At 54.6% G+C, this 19,439-nt stretch overlaps 1 protein-coding gene across 6 annotated transcripts in view; it reads left to right on the forward strand.

The window, feature by feature from the left end:
• ACOX3 (acyl-CoA oxidase 3, pristanoyl) overlaps nt 1-19,439 on the forward strand; it is a 44,233-nt gene that overhangs the window by 4,121 nt on the left and 20,673 nt on the right. For 2 of the 6 annotated variants that reach the window (XM_080796245.1, XM_080796247.1), the window contains exons 2-12: nt 999-1,156; nt 1,463-1,696; nt 2,772-2,846; nt 3,217-3,306; nt 5,971-6,114; nt 8,546-8,647; nt 8,792-8,880; nt 11,527-11,623; nt 13,240-13,422; nt 15,102-15,224; nt 16,768-16,888. In XM_080796245.1, the coding sequence (XP_080652371.1) occupies nt 1,013-1,156; nt 1,463-1,696; nt 2,772-2,846; nt 3,217-3,306; nt 5,971-6,114; nt 8,546-8,647; nt 8,792-8,880; nt 11,527-11,623; nt 13,240-13,422; nt 15,102-15,224; nt 16,768-16,888 (1,402 nt within the window). In that variant the 5' untranslated portion in view covers nt 999-1,012. Of the gene's footprint in view, nt 1-681; nt 861-998; nt 1,157-1,462; nt 1,697-2,771; nt 2,847-3,216; nt 3,307-5,970; nt 6,115-8,545; nt 8,648-8,791; nt 8,881-11,526; nt 11,624-13,239; nt 13,423-15,101; nt 15,225-16,767; nt 16,889-19,439 lie in introns of those variants that run through there. The other 4 variants (XM_080796248.1, XM_080796250.1, XM_080796246.1 and 1 more) reach the window with 3 other exon arrangements.

Here is a 19,439-nt window from a genome sequence, read left to right on the forward strand (position 1 = left end):
AATAACTGGTATGTTTCTTTAACTGTTCGGTGGAATTCTTAGTGGAAGCCCTGTGGCTCGTCTTTGTGGGCAATTTGTTGGTTCTCCCCCAGTATCCTGTCCGCTGTAGGTCTGCTCAGATTTCCTGCCCCCTCGCACTTGCCTGTGGGAGAGCGCATCCCCTCTGCGCCTTTCCCCTCTCGTGCAGACACACACAAGTTCTTTTGTCCAGTGCTCAAGCCCCCATTGCTCCTCAGCAGTACTGAGAAACCGTACTCAGAGCCCTGTGTCTGAGACTCTTTCCACACTCAGCAGAAACAGACCCAGGTTCCCGGAGGTGTTAAAGATTCAGCTGGGCGAGTGGGGGATGGTCCGTGCTTGGGACCCCACTCTGCTGCTCTTCCTCTAGGTCTGGGTTCACCAGCCCTTCCTGTCCCGGGCTTTGATGAGCCAGGGCACTGTGGAAAAGGAGCCAGTCCTCTCAGAAAATTCCAGAATGAGTCTTTGGTCAAGAGGGCTGGGTTGCAGGGTACCTGCTTTGTTGGTGGGAAGCCAGATGTCTGTTTGTGAAGAGAGTTCAGGACAAAAGAGTCTGTGTTCAAAGGCTCTCCAGCAGATGGCCCACATCCAGATGGGTGGGAAGGGGACCTTTGGTACTGTCCTATGTGGCCAGAGTGGACTTGTCAGCAGTGGCCAGACTCTAGAGGGAGGGTTTCTGGGTCATGAGGTCTGGCTGGGCCTTAAGGGACGGATCTGGTGGCCCTGAGAGGGTGAGGTGTCCTTGGGCCAGGCTGTAGCCCACGGAGCCTCTGGTCTCAGCTGCCCAGGGCTGCCCACTGCGACTGCCTCCTCACCCTGTCTTCAGGGAACGTAGACTTGAGGTTTGTATGGTCATTCTCTCTTGCTGGCCCTTTGGGAGTTTGTTTGCTGCTCTCCTCCTTGCTGCATGGCATGCCCGCCCTGTGGCTCAGGTGGGTGAACTGGCCAGCTCACCGGCTCAGGTTGTCTGTCTCCTGCAGGCTGATACCCGAAGATGGCGCCCCCATCAGAAGGTGGCGCTGATACCTTGCTGCCAGATCTCCCCAAGGGGCCCCTGCAGGCCTACCGCTCCCGCGCCTCCTTCTGTTGGAAGGAGCTGGCACTGTTCCTAGAAGGCGAGGACGCGCTGCGCCTGAAGGTAAGGCAAGCTGTCAGAGGGCCGACCCGAGCCCCACGGCTGTGCTGGGTATCTGCTTCGTGGGCGCAGACCATCTGGTCCCTCCGGGCGAGCCTCACTGCCACCCAGGAAGGAGCACAGGCTGGTTCACCTTCTGAGGCCTTGGGTCCCTGTGCTCATGACCAGAACAACTTCCATCTGCCCCTGGGGTTCTGGGCTGGACCGTGTCCCGGGGAGCCAGTGGCCTCAAGAAGAGCGATAGTCAGAGCATGGTGAGAGCCTGCCTTTGCCTCTGAGTGGGGCACTCCCCGTCTCCTGCATTTCCAGAAGACCATCTTCTCGACTTTGGAGAATGACCCGCTCTTTGCTCATTCCCACGGGAAAGAGCTGTGCCTGGAGAAGTACCGGGAGCTGAGCTTCCTCCGTTGCCAGCGCTTTGTGGAGCTCAGCATCCTCCCCATGGAAGACATGGTGGCGAGCCCCCTGTTGGTCCGGATGCTCATCGCCTGTCTAGGCATGTATGACTGGTCCCTGGGCGTCAAGTTCTTGCTGCACATGCTGGTGAGTGTGTGGTGAGGAGGGCAGAGGATTGCACCTTCCCTGCCTCACACGGAGTGGAGGGAACCCCCCCCCCAAACCGCACTGCCCCAGGCCCAGATGAGGTTGAGCCACAGAGAGAGCAGGTCCTCATTCATGTGAATGACACATGGTCCGTGGGACGTGGACGGCACCCGTGGGCTGTGCTGCTGGTCAGCGTTTGCTGCCTTGTAGAGTTTAGTAGCGATGCGAGCATTTGGGGAAGTGTTTCTTTTAAGAGAGTTCTAAATAATAATATAGGAAACAAATGGAGATGAGAACATGTGGGCAGAGCTCATGATGATTTAGGGAGAAGTCCTGCTGTTCTCAGCCGTCTGTGCAAATTTGCGAGAATTTGCACAGTCCTTGGCGAGAATGCCGTGCAACCTAAAGCCTCATAAGAAGAGGAGATTTGGGGGACACCTGGGTGGCTCAGTGGGTTAAAGCCTCTGCTTTCGGCTCAGGTCATGATCCCAGGGCCCTGGGATCGAGCCCCGCATCGGGCTCTCCGCTCAGCAGAGAGCCTGCTTCCCCCTCTCTCTGCCTGCCTGTCTGCCTACTTGTGATCACTCTCTCTCTGTCAAATAAATAAATAAATAATTTAAAAAAAAATAAAAAAGAAGAGGAGATTTGAGACTTTTTTTGCTTTATGCCAACCCCCCCGCCAAAAACCCCACAAAAAGCAAAACAGGCAGGGAAGGGGAGGCAGGTCAGAGGAGATCCTGGGGCTCCCACTGCCGGAGCATGGTAGAGGTGAGGACATGTCTGAGGCCTTGGTAGACATGCGGCCCCCTGTGGGGCTCTGATGGGATGCTGGGCTCGCCCACCTGTCCTGTACCCTCATCCCTCCCGTCCCCCTATTCTCCTGTCTCCCTGTCTGTCTGTCCCCTCGGGATTTCCCTTGGGCGTCTAAATGCTCCTGCTTAACTTAAATGTGAACTGCTTGGGCCAGGGACTCAGGTCTCACTCCGGCCGTGGGCATTACAGTGCCTGCCGCCCAGTGCCCCAGAGCAGGACTCCTTAACTTGCATCTGTTTGGGTGACCATTTTGTACTTCCAGACTTTTGGATCAGCGATTTATAGCTCTGGTTCTGAAAGACATTTAAAATACCTTCCAAAGATCTTCAATATGGAGGTGAGTTGAGAGCCCTGGCAAGGTGTGAGCCTGCGTTCTTCCCCCCGAGCGCCGGGGTTGCATATTCCCTGGCACTAGGTGGGTTTAGCATGGGGCTCTCAAAACAAAGCCTTCCATTTTCTTCTGCTCCTGGGAGCAGTTCCTGGTTCTGCGTTGCCCGGGTGAGTAGCCCGCTGTCCCCACAGGCTGGGGCCGTGGTGTCCCGCTTGTCCTCGTGACCCCGTAAGACCCCAGCTGGTTGGGTTGGGGGTGGGGACTTGGGGCTTTGGCTTCTAGTTTAGTGTTTCTGGAAGGATGGTGGCAGGACCCCTCCAGGAGCGTGCAGAAAGAACCTTTCTTGCCTCAGCACCGTTTCCTGCTTTGATATTAGATTTTCGGCTGCTTTGCGGTGACCGAGCTCAGTCACGGCAGTAACGCCAAGGCCGTCCGAACAACAGCTCACTATGACCCCACAACTGAGGTAGGTATCATGTTCCCGTCGGTCTCGCAGCCTCGAGCCTGCGTAACATGGGGTCCCTACACTCCGAGATCTGTCTTTGTGCACGTGTGCTTCTCCCATGCACCCTGAGATTGTCCCCCTGCAAGTGGCAGCTTGGGACATGGGGGGCTCATCTCTTTGTTCACCAGGCAGCCTGTCCGTGTTGGGTTTGCAAATCTTCAAGCTGCCCACGCTTTCTAAAATGAACAGTGTGAACAAGGTTCTTCGTGACCCTGGTCCCTTTCTAGCTGCCCCATCCCCATCTGTGGCCAGGCTCCACTGGCCAGGGCCCTGCGCTGTCCACTCCTGCCCCCGCATCTGGCTCCTCGGGCCGTGTGGCCCATGAGCACCATCAGCCGCTGCCTGGTGTCTTCCGCCGGTGCATCTTTTGTTCTCAGCACTGGACCCTCACAGGTTGTGTCCTTGCTGTCGGGGAGCAGACGCTCTAGGCTCTAGTCGGGGGAGACAGATGTCAACTAATGGAGTCATGCTTTATCAGGTGGTCAGCACTACGGATGGAAGGGAGGGCAGGGAGAGGATGGGGTTTATGGGTCAGGCAGCTTCCTCTCTCCGTGACCTCTGTACCCTGCTGCTCCCATCGCTGGGGTCAGTCTCCTCCACTTCTCTGAGGACCATGCCCTCTGCTGCTCTTCCCACACCTGGTCCGATGTTTCAGGAGCCCTCCGCCTTCCCCGCGTTGGGAGCACAGTTTGGAAGAGTCTGTGTAAAGGAAAGTAGAGCCTTGTGCTCATGTATTTGTTCTTCACTTATTCATTCTTCAGCAACATCGGGTGCACACCGGGCACCTCGGTGCTGCCTGCTGGGAGCGCACAGAGCCACAGACCTGAGGGGAGCCCCCGGCAGGCAGAGCGGGGCCAAGGGAGAGGTGGTCCTAGCCTGGCGCAGATGGCCCTGCATGGCAGAGAGAGAGCTGCTCGGCCACGGCCCCCTTTGGCTTTCCAGCCACCAGATACCTTTCTCTGAACCCGGGTTCTTCTTGGCCTGGCCTGGTCTCTTACTCTGCACTCTGGCGCCGTGGGCTCTCCTTGCTAAGTGGGGAGGTGGGGTGAAGCCCAGGGGTCTGCAGAGCAGCCTTATTCTGACCCACTGCCTATTGGCATCCACACCTAAGTGACCAGCAGAGCATGACGTCAGAGCAGGGAGATCGGGAGCCCGGGGCCCTTTGTGGGCTGCTGGTCAGGTGCCCATGTCAACGATAGGTGTTTTTTGAGCACCTAGTATGTGCCAGTCCCTACTTTAAAAGACGGGGCGCCTAGCAGTGAGCATGACAGATCAGTCCCTGCTCTGGGGGTTCACCAATGCTGGAGGGGAGACACAGATGGACAGCAGCAAGGAGAGCTGTGAGTGCCGGCAACTATGGAGACACCAAGGGGATGGGGTAGTGTGCCATGCGCAGGGAGGGCATCTGCAGAGGTGGTGGGCTGGGACCGAGGGAAGGCTGTGGGCAGATGTGGGTGGATAGAGTGCCGGTGCCGTGGCCCTGAGGGAGCCCCCATGTGGGTGACTCCCGTGGAGGACAGGTGGCAGGTGGAGGACAGGTGGCAGGTGGAGGTGTCCCTGCTGTCCTGAGCAGTGGCCAGCTAAGGGACAGTGATGGGCAGTGGCGCCATGGAGAGGGGAGCTGAAGGGAGACTGGCAGGCCTGCCCCTGCCCCCACTTTTCTTGAGTGGGGTCTCGGCATCTGGAAGGGGGTTACCGGGGCCCTTGGAGTTGATAACCCCGTATACACAGCCAGGCTGTGCAAGGACGTTCCCCGTGTGCTTGTCTCAGCTGCCCATCCACAGGGAGAGGGAGACCTGCCCACCGTGGCCGGTCCAACACTGGCTGTGCCCAGCTACCCAGCCAGCCTCCGAGCCCTGGGCTAGCTCCCATCCTGCCCCCAGCCCACCTCACTCCCAACCCGGCCCCCCACTTCCAGAGTCTGCCTTGTGCTCCTGGACACGTGGCCCTCGTGGAGCTTGTGGGTGGGGGACACCATGGAAGGGGAAACAGTAGTGCCCATGAGGGGTGAGGAAGGAGCACGGCAGAGGAGGGCCTCTGTTTCAAGGCTGTGGCCAGGGAAGGTGCCCTGAGGGGGTGAGGCGTGGTGCTAAGCACTGCCGGGGCGCTGGCCTGCTGCCGGAATAGTGGGCGTATATGTTATTGTCTGACGCAACTCCTCATTTTCCACAGACATGTCTTCATTAAGTTATGGGACCCGGAGATACACTGTGTTTAAAAACAAGGCTCCCTTGGGGTGCCTGGGTGGCTTAGTCAGCTAAGTGTCTTCCTTCGGCTTAGGTCATGATCCCAGGGTCCTGGGATGGAGTCCTGCATCAGGCTCCCTGCTCAGCGGAGAGTCTGCTTCTCCCTCTGCCTGCTATCCCCCTGCTTGTGCTCTCTCTCTCCCTCTCCCTCTCTAACAAATAAATAAATAAAATCTTTTTTTTTTTTTTTAAAAAAAGGTAAAACAGGGCTTCCTGCTCCAGACAAGAGCTAAAATGTTCAGTTGCTTCTACTCTTCCTTAGGACTTTTGAACGGAGAACGTTGAATCCATTGGAAAGGGAAAGACGTTCTGTGTGTGCTTCGGTTGTTCATTATAACTTTGGTTATAACTTTATGATTATTGCTTTTTTTTGGTGCAGGAATTCATCATACACACCCCTGACTTTGAAGCTGCCAAATTCTGGGTTGGCAACATGGGCAAGACGGCGACACATGCCGTGGTGTTTGCTCAGCTATACACGCCAGGGGGCCAGTGCCACGGCCTGCATTCCTTTGTGGTGCAGGTGAGTGGATCTTGGCAGGGCGGCTCCGGCCACGGACGCGCAACCTAGTCTGAAGGCACCTTTGTTGCTGCTGGGTGGTGGGGTGCTTCTGGCTTCCAGTGAGCACAGCCCTAGGGGAAGGCGAACCCCTGCGCGCACGGGACAGCCTATCCACCCCCAAGAGGGCATTATCCAGCCCCCAGTGTCAAAGGTGCTGGGGTCCTTCCACCCGGTCTAGACTTGAGATCACCACATGAGAGTCTTTCTGTCCCTCTGGTGGCCACATCTCTGTGTTTTCAGCCGCTTGTCACAAACCTGGGCTTCCCAGCCCCACCGTCCTGTGGTTCTGACCCAATGGGTGTGAGGTGGGCTCCAGTGCTGCTGGGAAGTCCAACTTGGGGGCCTTGATGTGGCCTGTTCCCGAGTCACAAGTGGGAAGCTTGATTGCATTTTCGTAATGACCGTGATGTTGGGCTTCTCTTTGTGCACCACTTGGCCGCTCGTGTATTTTCTTTGGAGAAATGTCTGTACAAGTCCTTTGCCCCATGGAGCTGGCTCCGGCAGCGAGGCGGCCGCCATCCCTCTGGCGGCTGGGACAGCCGCTGAGCCTGGTCAGGGAGTGGGCTGGGCTTCACCAGGTTGGTCCTAGCCTGGTTAGCAGGGCAGAAATGAGGGACGCAGTCAGTCACCCATCGCACCCTGGCCCCTTGCCACCGGGTCCTTGCTTGCCTTCCCATGCTGCTTGCTGCGGGCTGTGGCTCACAGTCCTCTCGTCACGTGGCCGGGCTGTCGTCCGTCAGTGCCTCTCCATTCAGCTCTGAATGGGGTGGTTTGTCTTCTTATTGTTGAGTCCCGTGTCCTGGAGACTCAACCCTCATCCGACAGATGATTTTGTCTCATTCCACTGGTTGTCTTGTTTGTGTCCTTTGAGGCACCAAGGGTTTTAATTTCAGTGAAGTCTGTTTGCTCCCTGTCCCCCTTGTTGTTCGTGTCCCTATTCTCAACTCACATTTGAGCCATTGAAGCCCGGGTGTCGCTTCTCATGACCTGAGGCCGTCACACGCTGCTTCGGTGAGTACAGGTGTGTTCCTGAAGGGACCTTCTGATGGAGACTGGGCTAGTGTTCACTTTGTGGAGGGTTTCCGGCCCTTTAGGCAAGAGAGCAGGGGTGTTTCACTCTCCGCCGGGAGTATGTGGCCCCTCCATCCAGCAGGGCATTTCCGTGTGCCTAGTGCGCACCAAGCGAGGGCTCGCGGGTGGCGAGCATCTCCGCCCTCGTCGAGGAGGGGAGTGTGAAACGAGGACTCACCAAGCCAATCAGAGCTGTGGTGCCTGCTGTGGGCTATGGCCAATCTGGTGGAGGGCTAAGGTTTTTCACATGTTTGGTTTCTCATGTCAGTCAGGTTGACAGAGCTCAGAAATTGTACACAGACACGGCTACTCCTGTTTGCAATTGACATGACCTTGACCTGCTCTGGGCGTTGGTCCGCTCCCTTTCCGTGACTGGGAGGTTAGTCGCTTAGTCAGGATTGGTGGCAACTGTGTGATCATGGATTTCCATGGGAACCTGGACTCGTGCCCGCCCTATTTTTGTCTTGGATTCCTTGAAAAGCACCCACCTGTTTTCTTCCAGTGCGCCTCTCTCCACGTTCACCTCCTTTCCAACTTTTTTCATTTCAAAACGTTATGAAAAGTTAATATCCTAATCTTCACCGGGACTTACTGAAAGACGAGAAATGGGGAAAGAGCATTTACATTTGGACTTCAGCCCTTGTTCTCATCTGAGATATCCCTCTCATGACATTCAGTCAGATCTGATGGTCATTCCCCCAGAATAAACGAAAGCAAGCCATTCTGCAAATAGCTAAACTCGGAAGAGTGCGAACTCATGGTTTCCTTGAAGCAGAGTTTCTTGCCCTGTGCTGTGGACCTCTGGGCTGTGTGAGCCTCTCGCGGGCCAAGCTGTGTAAGGTGGGTGTGCTCCACCCACTGTGTGCCCAGGATGCCCTCCAGAACGGACAGCCAGAGGGTCTAAGATAGGACATCCAGCCCCGGCAGCGAGGGGCGGTGCGGGCTCCCACCTGGTTGGGAATCACTAGCATACTGGTGGTCTTGGGTGCAGCCCCGTGTCCCTGGCTTAGGGCCCCCACGGTGAGGAACCGCCTGCTAGCCACACCTGCAGTGTCTAGGAAGGTAGATAGATCCATGGAACCCGGATTTGGGGGCAGAGATCTACAGGACCGATCTCAGGCTGGGTCTCCTCTGGCTCGCATGCTGGCCGCCCAGCACTGCTGCGGTGACACAAGACCACAGAGCCAGAGGCCGGACATCTGACCTCAGTGCGGGCAGCTCCCCACCCCCAGTCTCCAGGGGACAGTCCACTCCTGCCTCATCCTGCTGCTGCTGGCTGCCGAGTCACTGGGCCTGTGGCCGCATCTTCTGTCTCTTCCAGGACACATGTCATTGGATTTGGGGCCTGCCTGGTCATCTGGGAGGACCTCATCTCCAGATCCTTCGCTTAATTACAGTTGCGAAGCCCCTAGCCCCGAATAAGGTCACGTTTTTCAAGGACACAGTTTCTGCCCACTGATGCAGGAAGGGAGCCTGGGGCTCAGTCACTGGGGGTTTTTAACACATTCGTTTTCATTTCTGTGAGGTCCTAATGGTTGCCCTTGGTTGTTTTCTGTGTGTTGTGCAGATTCGGGACCCCAGGACTCTTCTTCCCATGCCGGGGGTGATGGTTGGCGACATGGGGAAGAAGCTGGGGCTGAACGGTGTGGACAATGGGTGAGTGTGCGCCCTGACCTCTGTGGTCACCGTGTTCCCTGTGGGGTTGCTGCTCGAGGCTTCTCGCTGAGGACATTGATCCCCGCTGATGTCGGCCTGGGAGCCAGGTCCCTCAGTGCTGTCCCCGGCTCTCCTAGATGCTTGTGGGGCAGGGGACACACAGCGGGATGCACACCTCACCTGCCCCTTGAGAGCTGTGCTGCACACATGCCACGTCACACATCGCGTGTCACACAGACCTGTGTTACACACAACCTGTCACACACCCCGTGTCTCACACACACACACATCCTGACATACGCACCCGTGTTACACACCCTACATCACACATACCCCATGTCACACACACTTATGTGACACACACCCTGTGTCACAACCCCGTGTCACACGTACCCTCTGTCTCATATACATTATTTCACACATGCCATGTCACACAAACACATCATGTCACACACTGTCTCCCACATCCATGTCACACATACACACCGTGTCACACGCGTCTTGTCACACACACCCTGTGTCGTGCTGACGTCCCCTGGCCTGGCAGCCACCTGTTTCTGGAACAGCTTTTGTGGTCTACACCTCAAAAAAGGTGCATGCAGTTTTTCTTTTAGTTGGACTCGAGTGAGTCTTTTCACGAGTATCAACATGCTTGGCCTTGTTCTACCTCCTTGTAGCAGGAACAGATGAACATTTTCCATTCCTTAGAAAGCGTGCTTAGAGTTTCCAGAGTCAGGCCTGCAGAAGCATTCCTCAGCCTCCAAGCGATAAGTTGGAACAGTCCGGGGTGCCAGCACCCAATCTCTTCTTGAACAGGGGACATCTATGAGCGCTGCCTGGAGGACCCCACTGTGGCGAGGCCAAGCGCCCCACAGAGGCCCAGGCGCAGTGGCCGCTTCTCAGCAGGGCCTCGATGCTCTCCGTGGGCCTGTGGAAGAGCTGGTCCATAGCCGACCTTTATTTCATACCTGGGTGGGCGGCCTGCAGGGGTCGGCCTCTTGCCTGGATGCTGGCGAGACCTGGCGGCCAGCCGAGCTTTCCTCCCCTGCAGATCCTCTTGAGGCTTCCCAGGGAGTTTGGGAGGTGCTGCGCCAGCCCGCCCTGTGCCCCACCCTGGGTCTGTGCTTCTCCCTGGGGCTGGACAGGTGCACCGCACCTCTCCTCCAAGGCTGGCCTGGCCCCAGGATGTGGTGGGGAGATCAGTGGTACCCAGGGGCAGTGTCTCGCTTGCTGTCCACGTATTGCACGGCCCTCAGTAGGCATCTTCCAGGATTCACACCCAACAGCCATTATTAAAGGGTCCGTAAGACCCACAGAAACTGCCAAGGAGGAGGTGGCCTGGTGGGAGTGTGGACAGTAGACCCCGGCCTCCCTGTAGTGGCACCAGGATCCAGCTGTACCTGCTGCAGGTGGGGTGAGAGGACAATCATGATGGGCCTCTGGAGGAGGCGGTGGTGCCCTGAGGGCTGCTGGCGCAGGGATCACGGGAGAGCTGGGCTTGTTTGAGGGTCACGGGAGGTGCCATGTGGCTGGAGGCTGGGGGTTGGAGGGTAGCTGGCAGGGGCAAAGGGACTTATGCAGTTGTTGCCGTTCTGATCAGCGGTCTGGAAGGGCCTGTGCTGCTGTGCGCATGAAGGGCTGAACGGGCGGGTCTATAGAGAGCCCGGGGGGTGACTGTCGCTGTGAACCTGACCAGAGGCTGTGGAGGCTGAGTGAACACGGACAGCTGGGAGGGGGAGGTCAGGACCCTGCTTGGGCAGAGCTCACACCCGGCTTTGATGGGTGCTTGGCCCTGTCTTGGGGGTAACCACCATTTGAGCAGGAGCTGGGGTGAGCCAAGAGGGGCTGCTCCCCTCTTGGGCTTGGTGACACCGTGCTTTCAGCCGTGGCCTCCGATGGGCCAGAAGCACATTCGGATGACACATGAAGTGATCTTGGCCATCAGACAAGTCGCGGTGGGAACTGTCAGTATTTCTAAGATGGTTTGGAGCCATGGTTCAGTTTATGTGGCATCCGTTTGTCTGTGTGGTAGTCTTGTCCTGCAGACGATCGTGAAATGGGTTTTCCCAACCCAACACCCCTAACAAACACCTTCAATTACTAACACACAAGGGGTCTATGACAGTGTGTGAGTGAGCCTCTCATCTTAGTTTTTCCAAAGAAACGAGTTTGTGTGCCTTCGAGCCCCGATATGATAACACGGTTCTTTTGTTGGACATGCGAGTTTTCAGACCTTAGTTTACTAGTTTTTCACATCGTCTTGTGGATCCTGGTATGAGACTGAAGGGTGAGAACCAGATTCTGATCTTTAAATAAATCAGTTCCCCCCTTTTCTGTTGACTCCCCAGCTTCGTCCCAGCAGCATGAGGCCCCCGGCTCCATGGTTACCGGTACACGGTCATTTGCTTTCACACAGAACCCTGCCACGAACACGCCACATTGTTTTCCCAAACCTACTTTTTAGATAGAAAAACATTTTGAAATTTCCTGTCTCTGGTGTTTCCTCCCTTTTTTTCTGGGGCGGGGGGGATTGTGGCCTTTTTAACTTTCCTTTGCTTTTATTTGACTGGGTTTCTGGAGGGAGAGGAGAGGAGCCCCAGGGCCAGAGCCCTGTTTAACCAGAGGTCCTGCTCTCTCTCCACGCAGATTTGCCATGTTCCACAAGGTTCGAATTCCTCGTCAAGACCTCCTGAACCGGACTGGAGACGTCACCCCCGAGGGTACCTATGTCACCCCCTTTAAGGTACAGGGATCCACACAGGACTCTGCCTGGGCTTGCACAGAGACCTGCCACCCATGCTGGGTTGGGCGGGGGAGAACCCCTGTTGGTTCAGGCTCCAGTGCCACCAACAAGGCAGGTGGCACTTAGGTCGAATGTACCCCCAAGGGTCCTGGGCATGACAGATAGTGGCCAACAACTGCCCATGGATGTCCACTCCTCTGCCCAACCCCCAGCTCTCCAGGGTTAGTTAGGGAGAATGTCCCCTGCTGGTGCTGTTTCCCCGAAGGGCTTAAGGGCATAGGTCGCGTGGCGGACCTTTCCAAATGGGGGTGACCATGTTCTCTCGAGTCTGGGGCTCACCACATCCCTAAATTCTTTGAGGGGTAGACCTGCGATGGCCATAGCCCACATTGGAGCAGCCGGTTACCTCTCAGTTCTGATCTCGTAGCCGGGGTGGCCATATCCCCAGCAGCATGTGAGCCTCAGAGGCCTGGGTCTGACGACGTGTACCACCCAACCGGAGCCGGATCCGCAGGGTGGGAAGCAAGCATGATGGGGACACTAGGGGTGAGGAGAGAAGTTGGCAATATAGAACCAAGTCTCTTTCCAGTGGGATGTAGCATCAGCTGTTCATTAGAAGCTGGTAGGAAAACGAGGGTGCAGAAGGCACACGTGGAAGGGGATGAGTGAAGCAGGGGTCAGGCTGGAGGCTGGAGAGCCTGAGTGAGGAGTTCCCAGGGGCACAGGAGAGGCTGAGGTGAAGTGAGAGGAGGGGAAGGCAGCAGCAGAGATGGGGAGCGTCTCACGAAGGGAGGAAAGACCCGATGGGGGGCCGTGGAGCACGCTGCAGAGAAATGGAAACATTTCACAGAGAAACTTCTGAGACCTTCCAGAGAGAGGGTGCGGCTCAGACTCCCCTGGGGCAGGGGGCTCCCTGAGCCTTCTGATTTCCCCAGCGATGCTGCCACAGACCGTTGTGCCCTTGTGGGGATGTCCCAACTGTTCTCTGCATTTGCCGGCATTTGCAAGGGCACGTAACTTGGGAAGAAAACCCCCAAAAATAAAAGAAATGAAGCCCGAGAGGCAGCAAGAGGTGAGGGAGGTCGGGATGGCTGGGTGAGTTCAGGCTGGTGGCGCCCAGGCCACCGCTACCGCGGAAAATCATGCCCGGGGCCCTGAGGCCGGTGGCCGAAGAGTCACCCAGGTGCATTCGAGGCCGCCGTCCGTCGTAAAAGAATACAGCCCTTGACTGTCACCGCCCTCAGCAAGGTTGTCCTCCCTGGGAGGGAGGCATTCCAGGGGGATGGGGGTCACGGGAATAGGACGTTGGCACCAGCGGCAGCCCCTCGGACTGGGGCCCGGAGTGGACTCATGCGGCTCGGTCCCCTCCATCCAGAGCCCATGCCTCTGTAGCAGAGCCTGCCCACCAGGGGCTCCTGCTGTCGCCGTCCATAACCCAGGCCCCGTGGTGCGGCATCCCTGGCCTGGAGTTCTGGGTCGGGGGTGCACCAGGGCCAGTCCGGGCAGGCAAACTCTGTGGCCACTGCGGGAGTGACCTGGCTTCATGGCCCCATGAGTCTGTCCCCAAGGCCGCCAGGCCACCTGGCAGGCCCTCACCACGTGCCTTCCTCCTGCAGGACGACAAACAGCGCTTCGGGGCGTCCCTGGGCACCTTGTCCTTCGGCCGGGTCGCCATCGTGGGCATGTCCATCGTGAACTTAAAGCTGGCTGTCTCCATCGCGCTTCGTTTCTCAGCCATCCGCTGTCAGTTTGGGCCCACGGACGGGGAAGAAGTCCCGGTGCTCGAGTATCAGATGCAGGTACGGGTTTGCGTCTGGGGCTGCACTCCCAGGTCACTTGCAACATCCCCGGGATGGGACCCTCGTGGGAATAATCAGTCACAGCAGCTGGGCCTCCAGGCTATTCGTAGTGATGTCACTCAGGGGAGCAGGAGGGGCCCTTATCCTGCCAGTCGTCAGGGGACAGGCCCCCTGGGATGGCCAAGGGGGGACCTGGGCGGGAACACCAAAAAGTGGCTTGGCTCCTTGTAGAGGGAGATAAAATTTATCCCAGGGTTGCTCGGGGTACTGGTGGGTTACCAGCGTTTCACCCCACACCCGGCCCTCACACCACCTGAGCTCTGAGATGCCCTGACACTTTCTTCCACACATGCTGGGCCTTCTCACTCCTTTACATGCTTGGCCTTCAAATTTCTTCACACATCTGGGCCTTCACAGTAACTCCTATCCTTGGCCTTCATGACTTCCTCACATGCCTTCCTCACACACCCAGGCTTCATCCCTTCCTCGCATACCTGGGCTCCGGGATTTCCTCACACACCCGGCCTTCACCCCTTCCTCGCACACCTGGGCTCCGGGACGCCCAGCCTTCACCCCTCCTCACATGCTTGGCTTTCCCCCAGTGGGCTGGGGTTGCCGTTCCATTGAGGGGGTTCCTGTCTGAGTTCAGCAGCAAGTCTGACCTGGTCTTGGGCCAAGTTCTGTGTAAGCACAGGTGTGTTCGAGTGAGAGCTAGAGGGAATCGTAATAGAATCCCAGCTTCTTCTAACATTTCTTACCATGGCTGTGAGCCTGTTTTAATAATAAATAAAAGAGGAGAAGTAGAATATCGGGGTCATGACTGGGCACACGTCATCCCTTCCAGCATGGGTCCCATGGCTTCTGTGAGCTCAGTGCCCCTGACTGCCTGGATGTCGAGGGTGGTCAGCAGTTGGAGAGCCTGTTCAAGCCACAGGCTTGGGCTCCTGACCCCGCTCCCCACTACTGTCTGTGTGCCCTCGGGCAGGGTACTTAGCCTCTCTGTGTCCTGAGTTCTGGCTCTCTTATTAATAAATTAGAGCTGCTCACACCTCCTTCTGGGCTGCTTGTGAGGATTAAATACATTAGTCCGTGGGAAGCAGCTGGCGGGGTGTCTGGGTCTCGGCACTCAGTAAGTAATAGACGGTGGCCATGTCGATGGTGGTGGTGACAGCTTCCCAGGTCCTTTCCTGCTTTTTCCTCTATCCCCCTTCCATCCATGCAACAGTGTGCGTGCAACAGACCCCCCTCCCTGCCTTGAGGGGACTTCTAGCTCCCTGTGAGCCTCAGTTTCCCCATCTGGCTGGAGGGGGATTGCTTGATCCCTGGTAGGTCCACAAAGCATGAACTATCAGCACAGGGGGCTGGTTTCCTTAGCTGCGGGCAGGCTGAGAGTCCCCGCTCCAGTCACCGTGTGCTGAGTCAGGGAGCATAGCGCCCAGGGGTGGCACCTGTGGGCAAGACTGTGGGCAGGTAGGGAGGGACCGGCTGGGTTGGAAGCACATCAGCCAGTGGGGGGGCCTTCCTGGTAAGCGTGGTTGCAGCTGCAGGGTCCTGTTCCCGACCTGTTGCCCTGATCTCTCCTCTGGGCCTCATCGCCATTGGCCATCAGGAGGGGTGCGGGAAGGGGGCTCCCTGCAAGGATGTGTGACGTGTTAACACGAGTGGCTTGTTGATTGTAGCAATGGCGCTTGCTTCCCTATCTGGCCGCCATCTACGCCATGGACCACTTCTCGAAATCGCTCTTCCTGGACCTGGCAGAGCTGCAGCAAGGCCTCACGGGGACCGACCACGGTGCCAGGCAGGTGAGCTCCCGTGCTCTTTTCTCCGTGGGCTTTACTGTTCCTAACTCTCCCCAAGGCCGAACAGCACAGCCCTCAGCCTGTATTTTAAAACAACATCTGTCCATCCGTGGCAGCCCTCTGGGGTTCTGAGATGCCCCCCGAGTTGTGGCCACCCGCCTGGGCCTCCCGGAATCCTCACTGTGATCTGGACAATTGGGGCGCCGTCCGTGTTCCCGGGTCGCAAGGATGTGCCTACATGACTCCACTCCAGGCCCGAGGGTCCAGCTGTCCTTCTCCTTTGGGGAATGCGATGACTTTGCCAAATTCTCATTACCGGCCCCTCAGTGGGTTTCATGGTTCTGATCCTTCCGTAAACAACCCTGTCAAGGCCTGAATCCAGCTGACGGAATTCGAACTGACCATCAAGGATTTGTGCCGCAAGTGAACATCCACGGGGCTCAGCTGAGACGTAGTCATCCTTGGCAGATCTCTGCGTAAACGGTTTGTAGCTGCCTTTCCGTGGCCCCTCAGTTGCCTTCTGGGCGTGAGCAAAATGGGAATCACGAGGAACGCGTTTGAAAACAGACTTGAAATACTGCAGATCGGTGTTATGTACAACACCCTAAAAAGCCTGGATTGGATTAGCACGTTTTGGAATATTCAGCACAAACACCCAGGAAGTCAGGGGCACGGTGGGTGTGGAGACGGCCAGTAGGCTGCGCTGCTCAGCAATGCACGGGTCCTCGGGAATTAGGGGTTAAACATGTTTTTCCCCAGCATGAGTCACCGAGACCTTTGCCAGCTGACATTGGACTCGTTCTCCTGTTAGTAACGTTGTAAAGCGTAAGCATGCTTTATTCTCTCTGAAACTCTGCAGTTTCACGGAGGCACGCCAGGACCTAAAAGTGGCCCTTATTTCAAGTTGAAAACACTGGTAGAAGAGATTGTCTTCTTTAGCAGGCGTGTGTTTGTCTCGTTCTCTAAATTCTTTCTGTTAAACATTCGGTGGAAACAGAAGGATATCTGTAAGACACATAAGGCCCAGAGACGCTGGCCAGGGACAGCCTTACAGAGTCGACTGCAAATCACCGTCCCTTGCACGGTCTCCTGCGAGCCGGTCCCTGCCCGCCGGTCCCTGCCCACCCCCATCCTCAGAGGAGGGGCCCTGTCTCCACCTCCTGTTTGGTTTCTTGCTTTTCTTTCTGCCATCAGATTCTGCCTAGTTTCAGGTTCAGAAGCATCCCCTACACTGAGTTGAAATGTTTATGTTTCGCGCTCTACACCTGTGATCATCCTCACGCCCCTGGAGTTTATTTGCTGCACAGAGCTCTGGTCCATCTGTTTCCACGGCTGTGAAACCATCTGTACCCCAGTGTGTCCACTCTGAGATGAACCACCCCCCTTTTGAAGCTAAAATTGGGTTTCTTTCTTTCTCCTGCAGCTGTCGGGTGTCTTAGATTGGACTACAGGGGACATAAGCCTTTGACGCTAGGGCTGAAGTGACCTCTGACCTCCGGTGTCGGAGCCTCTTTTCACCTCTTCTTGTTGGATTTCCTCTCCCAAGGCAGAGCTCGGACGTGAGATCCACGCCTTGGCGTCGGCGGGCAAGCCGCTGGCCTCATGGACTGCCCAGCGGGGAATACAGGAATGCCGGGAGGCGTGTGGAGGACATGGCTATCTGGCCGGTAGGTTTTGTTTTGTTTTGTTTTTGTTTTTGTTTTTTTGTTTTTTTTTTTTTTCCTTTTTTTCCTTTTTTTTTTTTTTAATTTATTTATTTATTTTTTTATTTTAATAAACATATAATGTATTTTTATCCCCAGGGGTACAGGTCTGTGAATCGTCTGGTTTACACATTTCACAGCACTCATCATAGCACATACCCTCCCCAATGTCCATTTCCCCACCACCCTCTCCCATCCCCCTTCCCCCCCGCAACCCTCAGTCTGTTTCTTGAGATTGAGTCTTTTATGGTTTGTCTCCCTCCCAATCCCATCTTTTCATTTTTTCTTTTCCTACCTCCCCCCAAACCCCCCCCACCTTGCATCTCCACTTCCTCATATCAAAGAGATCATATGATAGTTATATTTCTCCGATTGACTTATTTCGCTAAGCGTGATACCCTCTAGTTCCATCCACGTCGTCGCAAATGGCAAGATTTCATGTCTTTTGATGGCTGCATAGTATTCCATTGTGTATATATACCACATCTTCTTTATCCATTCATCTGTTGATGGACATCTAGGCGCTTTCCACAGTTTGGCTATTGTGGACATTGCTGCTATAAACATTCGGGTGCACGTGCCCCTTCGGAGCACCACGTTTGTATCTTTAGGATATATACCCAGGAGTGCAATTGCTGGGTCGTAGGGTAGCTCTATTTTCAGTTTTTTGAGGAACCTCCACACTGTTTTCCAGAGTGGTTGCACCAGCTTGCATTCCCACCAACAGTGTAGGAGGGTTCCCCTCTCTCCGCATCCTCGCCAGCATCTGTCATTTCTTGACTTGTTAATTTTAGCCATTCTGACTGGTGTGAGGTGGTATCTCATTGTGGTTTTGATTTGTATTTCCCTGATGCCGAGTGATGTGGAGCATTTTTTCATGTGTCTGTTGGCCATCTGGATGTCTTCCTTGCAGAAATGTCTGTTCATGTCCTCTGCCCATTTCTTGACTGGATTATTTGTTCTTTGGGTATTGAGTTTGATAAGCTCTTTATAGATTCTGGATACGAGCCCTTTATCTGATATGTCGTTTGCAAATATCTTCTCCCATTCTGTCAGTTGTCTTTTGGTTTTGTTAACTGTTTCCTTTGCTGTGCAAAAGCTTTTGATCTTGATGAAATCCCAATAGTTCATTTTTGCCCTTGCTTCTGTCGCCTTTGGCGATGTTCCTAGGAAGAAGTTGCTGCGGTGGAGGTCAAAGAGGTTGCTGCCTGCATTCTCCTCAAGGATTTTGATAGATTCCTTTCGCACATTGAGGTCCTTCATCCACTTTGAGTCTATTTTCGTGTGTGGTGTAAGGAAATAGTCCAATTTCATTTTTCTGCATGTGGCTGTCCAATTTTCCCAGCACCATTTGTTGAAGAGGCTGTCTTTTTTCCATTGGATATTCTTTCCTGCTTTGTCGAAGATTAGTTGACCATAGAGTTGAGGGTCTATTTCTGGGCTCTCTATTCTGTTCCATTGGTCTATATGTCTGTTTTTGTGCCAGTACCATACTGTCTTGATGATGACAGCTTTGTAATAGAGCTTGAAGTCTGGAATTGTGATACCACCGACTTTGGCTTTCTTTTTCAATATTCCTTTGGCTATTCGAGGTCTTTTCTGGTTCCATATAAATTTTAGGATTATTTGTTCTATTTCTTTAAAAAAAATAGATGGGATTTTGATAGGGATTGCATTAAATGTGTAGATTGCTTTAGGTAAATAGACATTTTCACAATATTTGTTCTTCCAATCCATGAGCATGGAATATTTTTCCATTTCTTTGTGTCTTCCTCAATTTCTTTCATGAGTACTTTATAGTTTTCTGAGTATAGATTCTTTGCCTCTTTGGTTAGATTTATTCCTAGGTATCTTATGGTTTTGGGTACGATGGTAAATGGGACTGACTCCTCAATTTCTCTTTCTTCTGTCTTGTTGTTAGTGTAAAGAAATGCGACTGATTTCTGTGCATTGACTTTATATCCTGACACTTTACTGAATTCCTGTATAAGTTCTAGCAGTTTTGGAGTGGAGCCTTTTGGGTTTTCCACATATAGTATCATATCATCTGCAAAGAGTGATAGTTTGACTTCTTCTTTGCCAATTTGGATGCCTTTAACTTCTTTTTGTTGTCTGATTTCTGAGGCTAGGACTTCTAGTACTATGTTGAACAGCAGTGGTGATAACGGACATCCTTGCTGTGTTCCTGACCTTAGCGGAAAAGCTTTCAGTTTTTCTCCATTGAGAATGATATTTGCGGTGGGTTTTTCATAGATGGCTTTGATAATATTGAGGTATGTGCCCTCTATCCCTACACTTTGAAGAATTTTAATCAGGAAGGGATACTGCACTTTGTCAAATGCTTTTTCAGCATCTATTGAGAGTATCATATGGTTCTTATTCTTTCTTTTATTAATGTATTGTATCACGTTGATGGATTTGTGGATGTTGAACCAACCTTGCAGCCCTGGAATAAATCCCACTTGGTCGTGGTGAATAATCCTTTTAATGTACTGTTGGATCCTACTGGCCAGTA

Source organism: Martes martes (assembly GCF_963455335.1).
Source record: "Martes martes genome assembly, chromosome: 2".
Taxonomy (NCBI): domain Eukaryota; kingdom Metazoa; phylum Chordata; class Mammalia; order Carnivora; family Mustelidae; genus Martes; species Martes martes.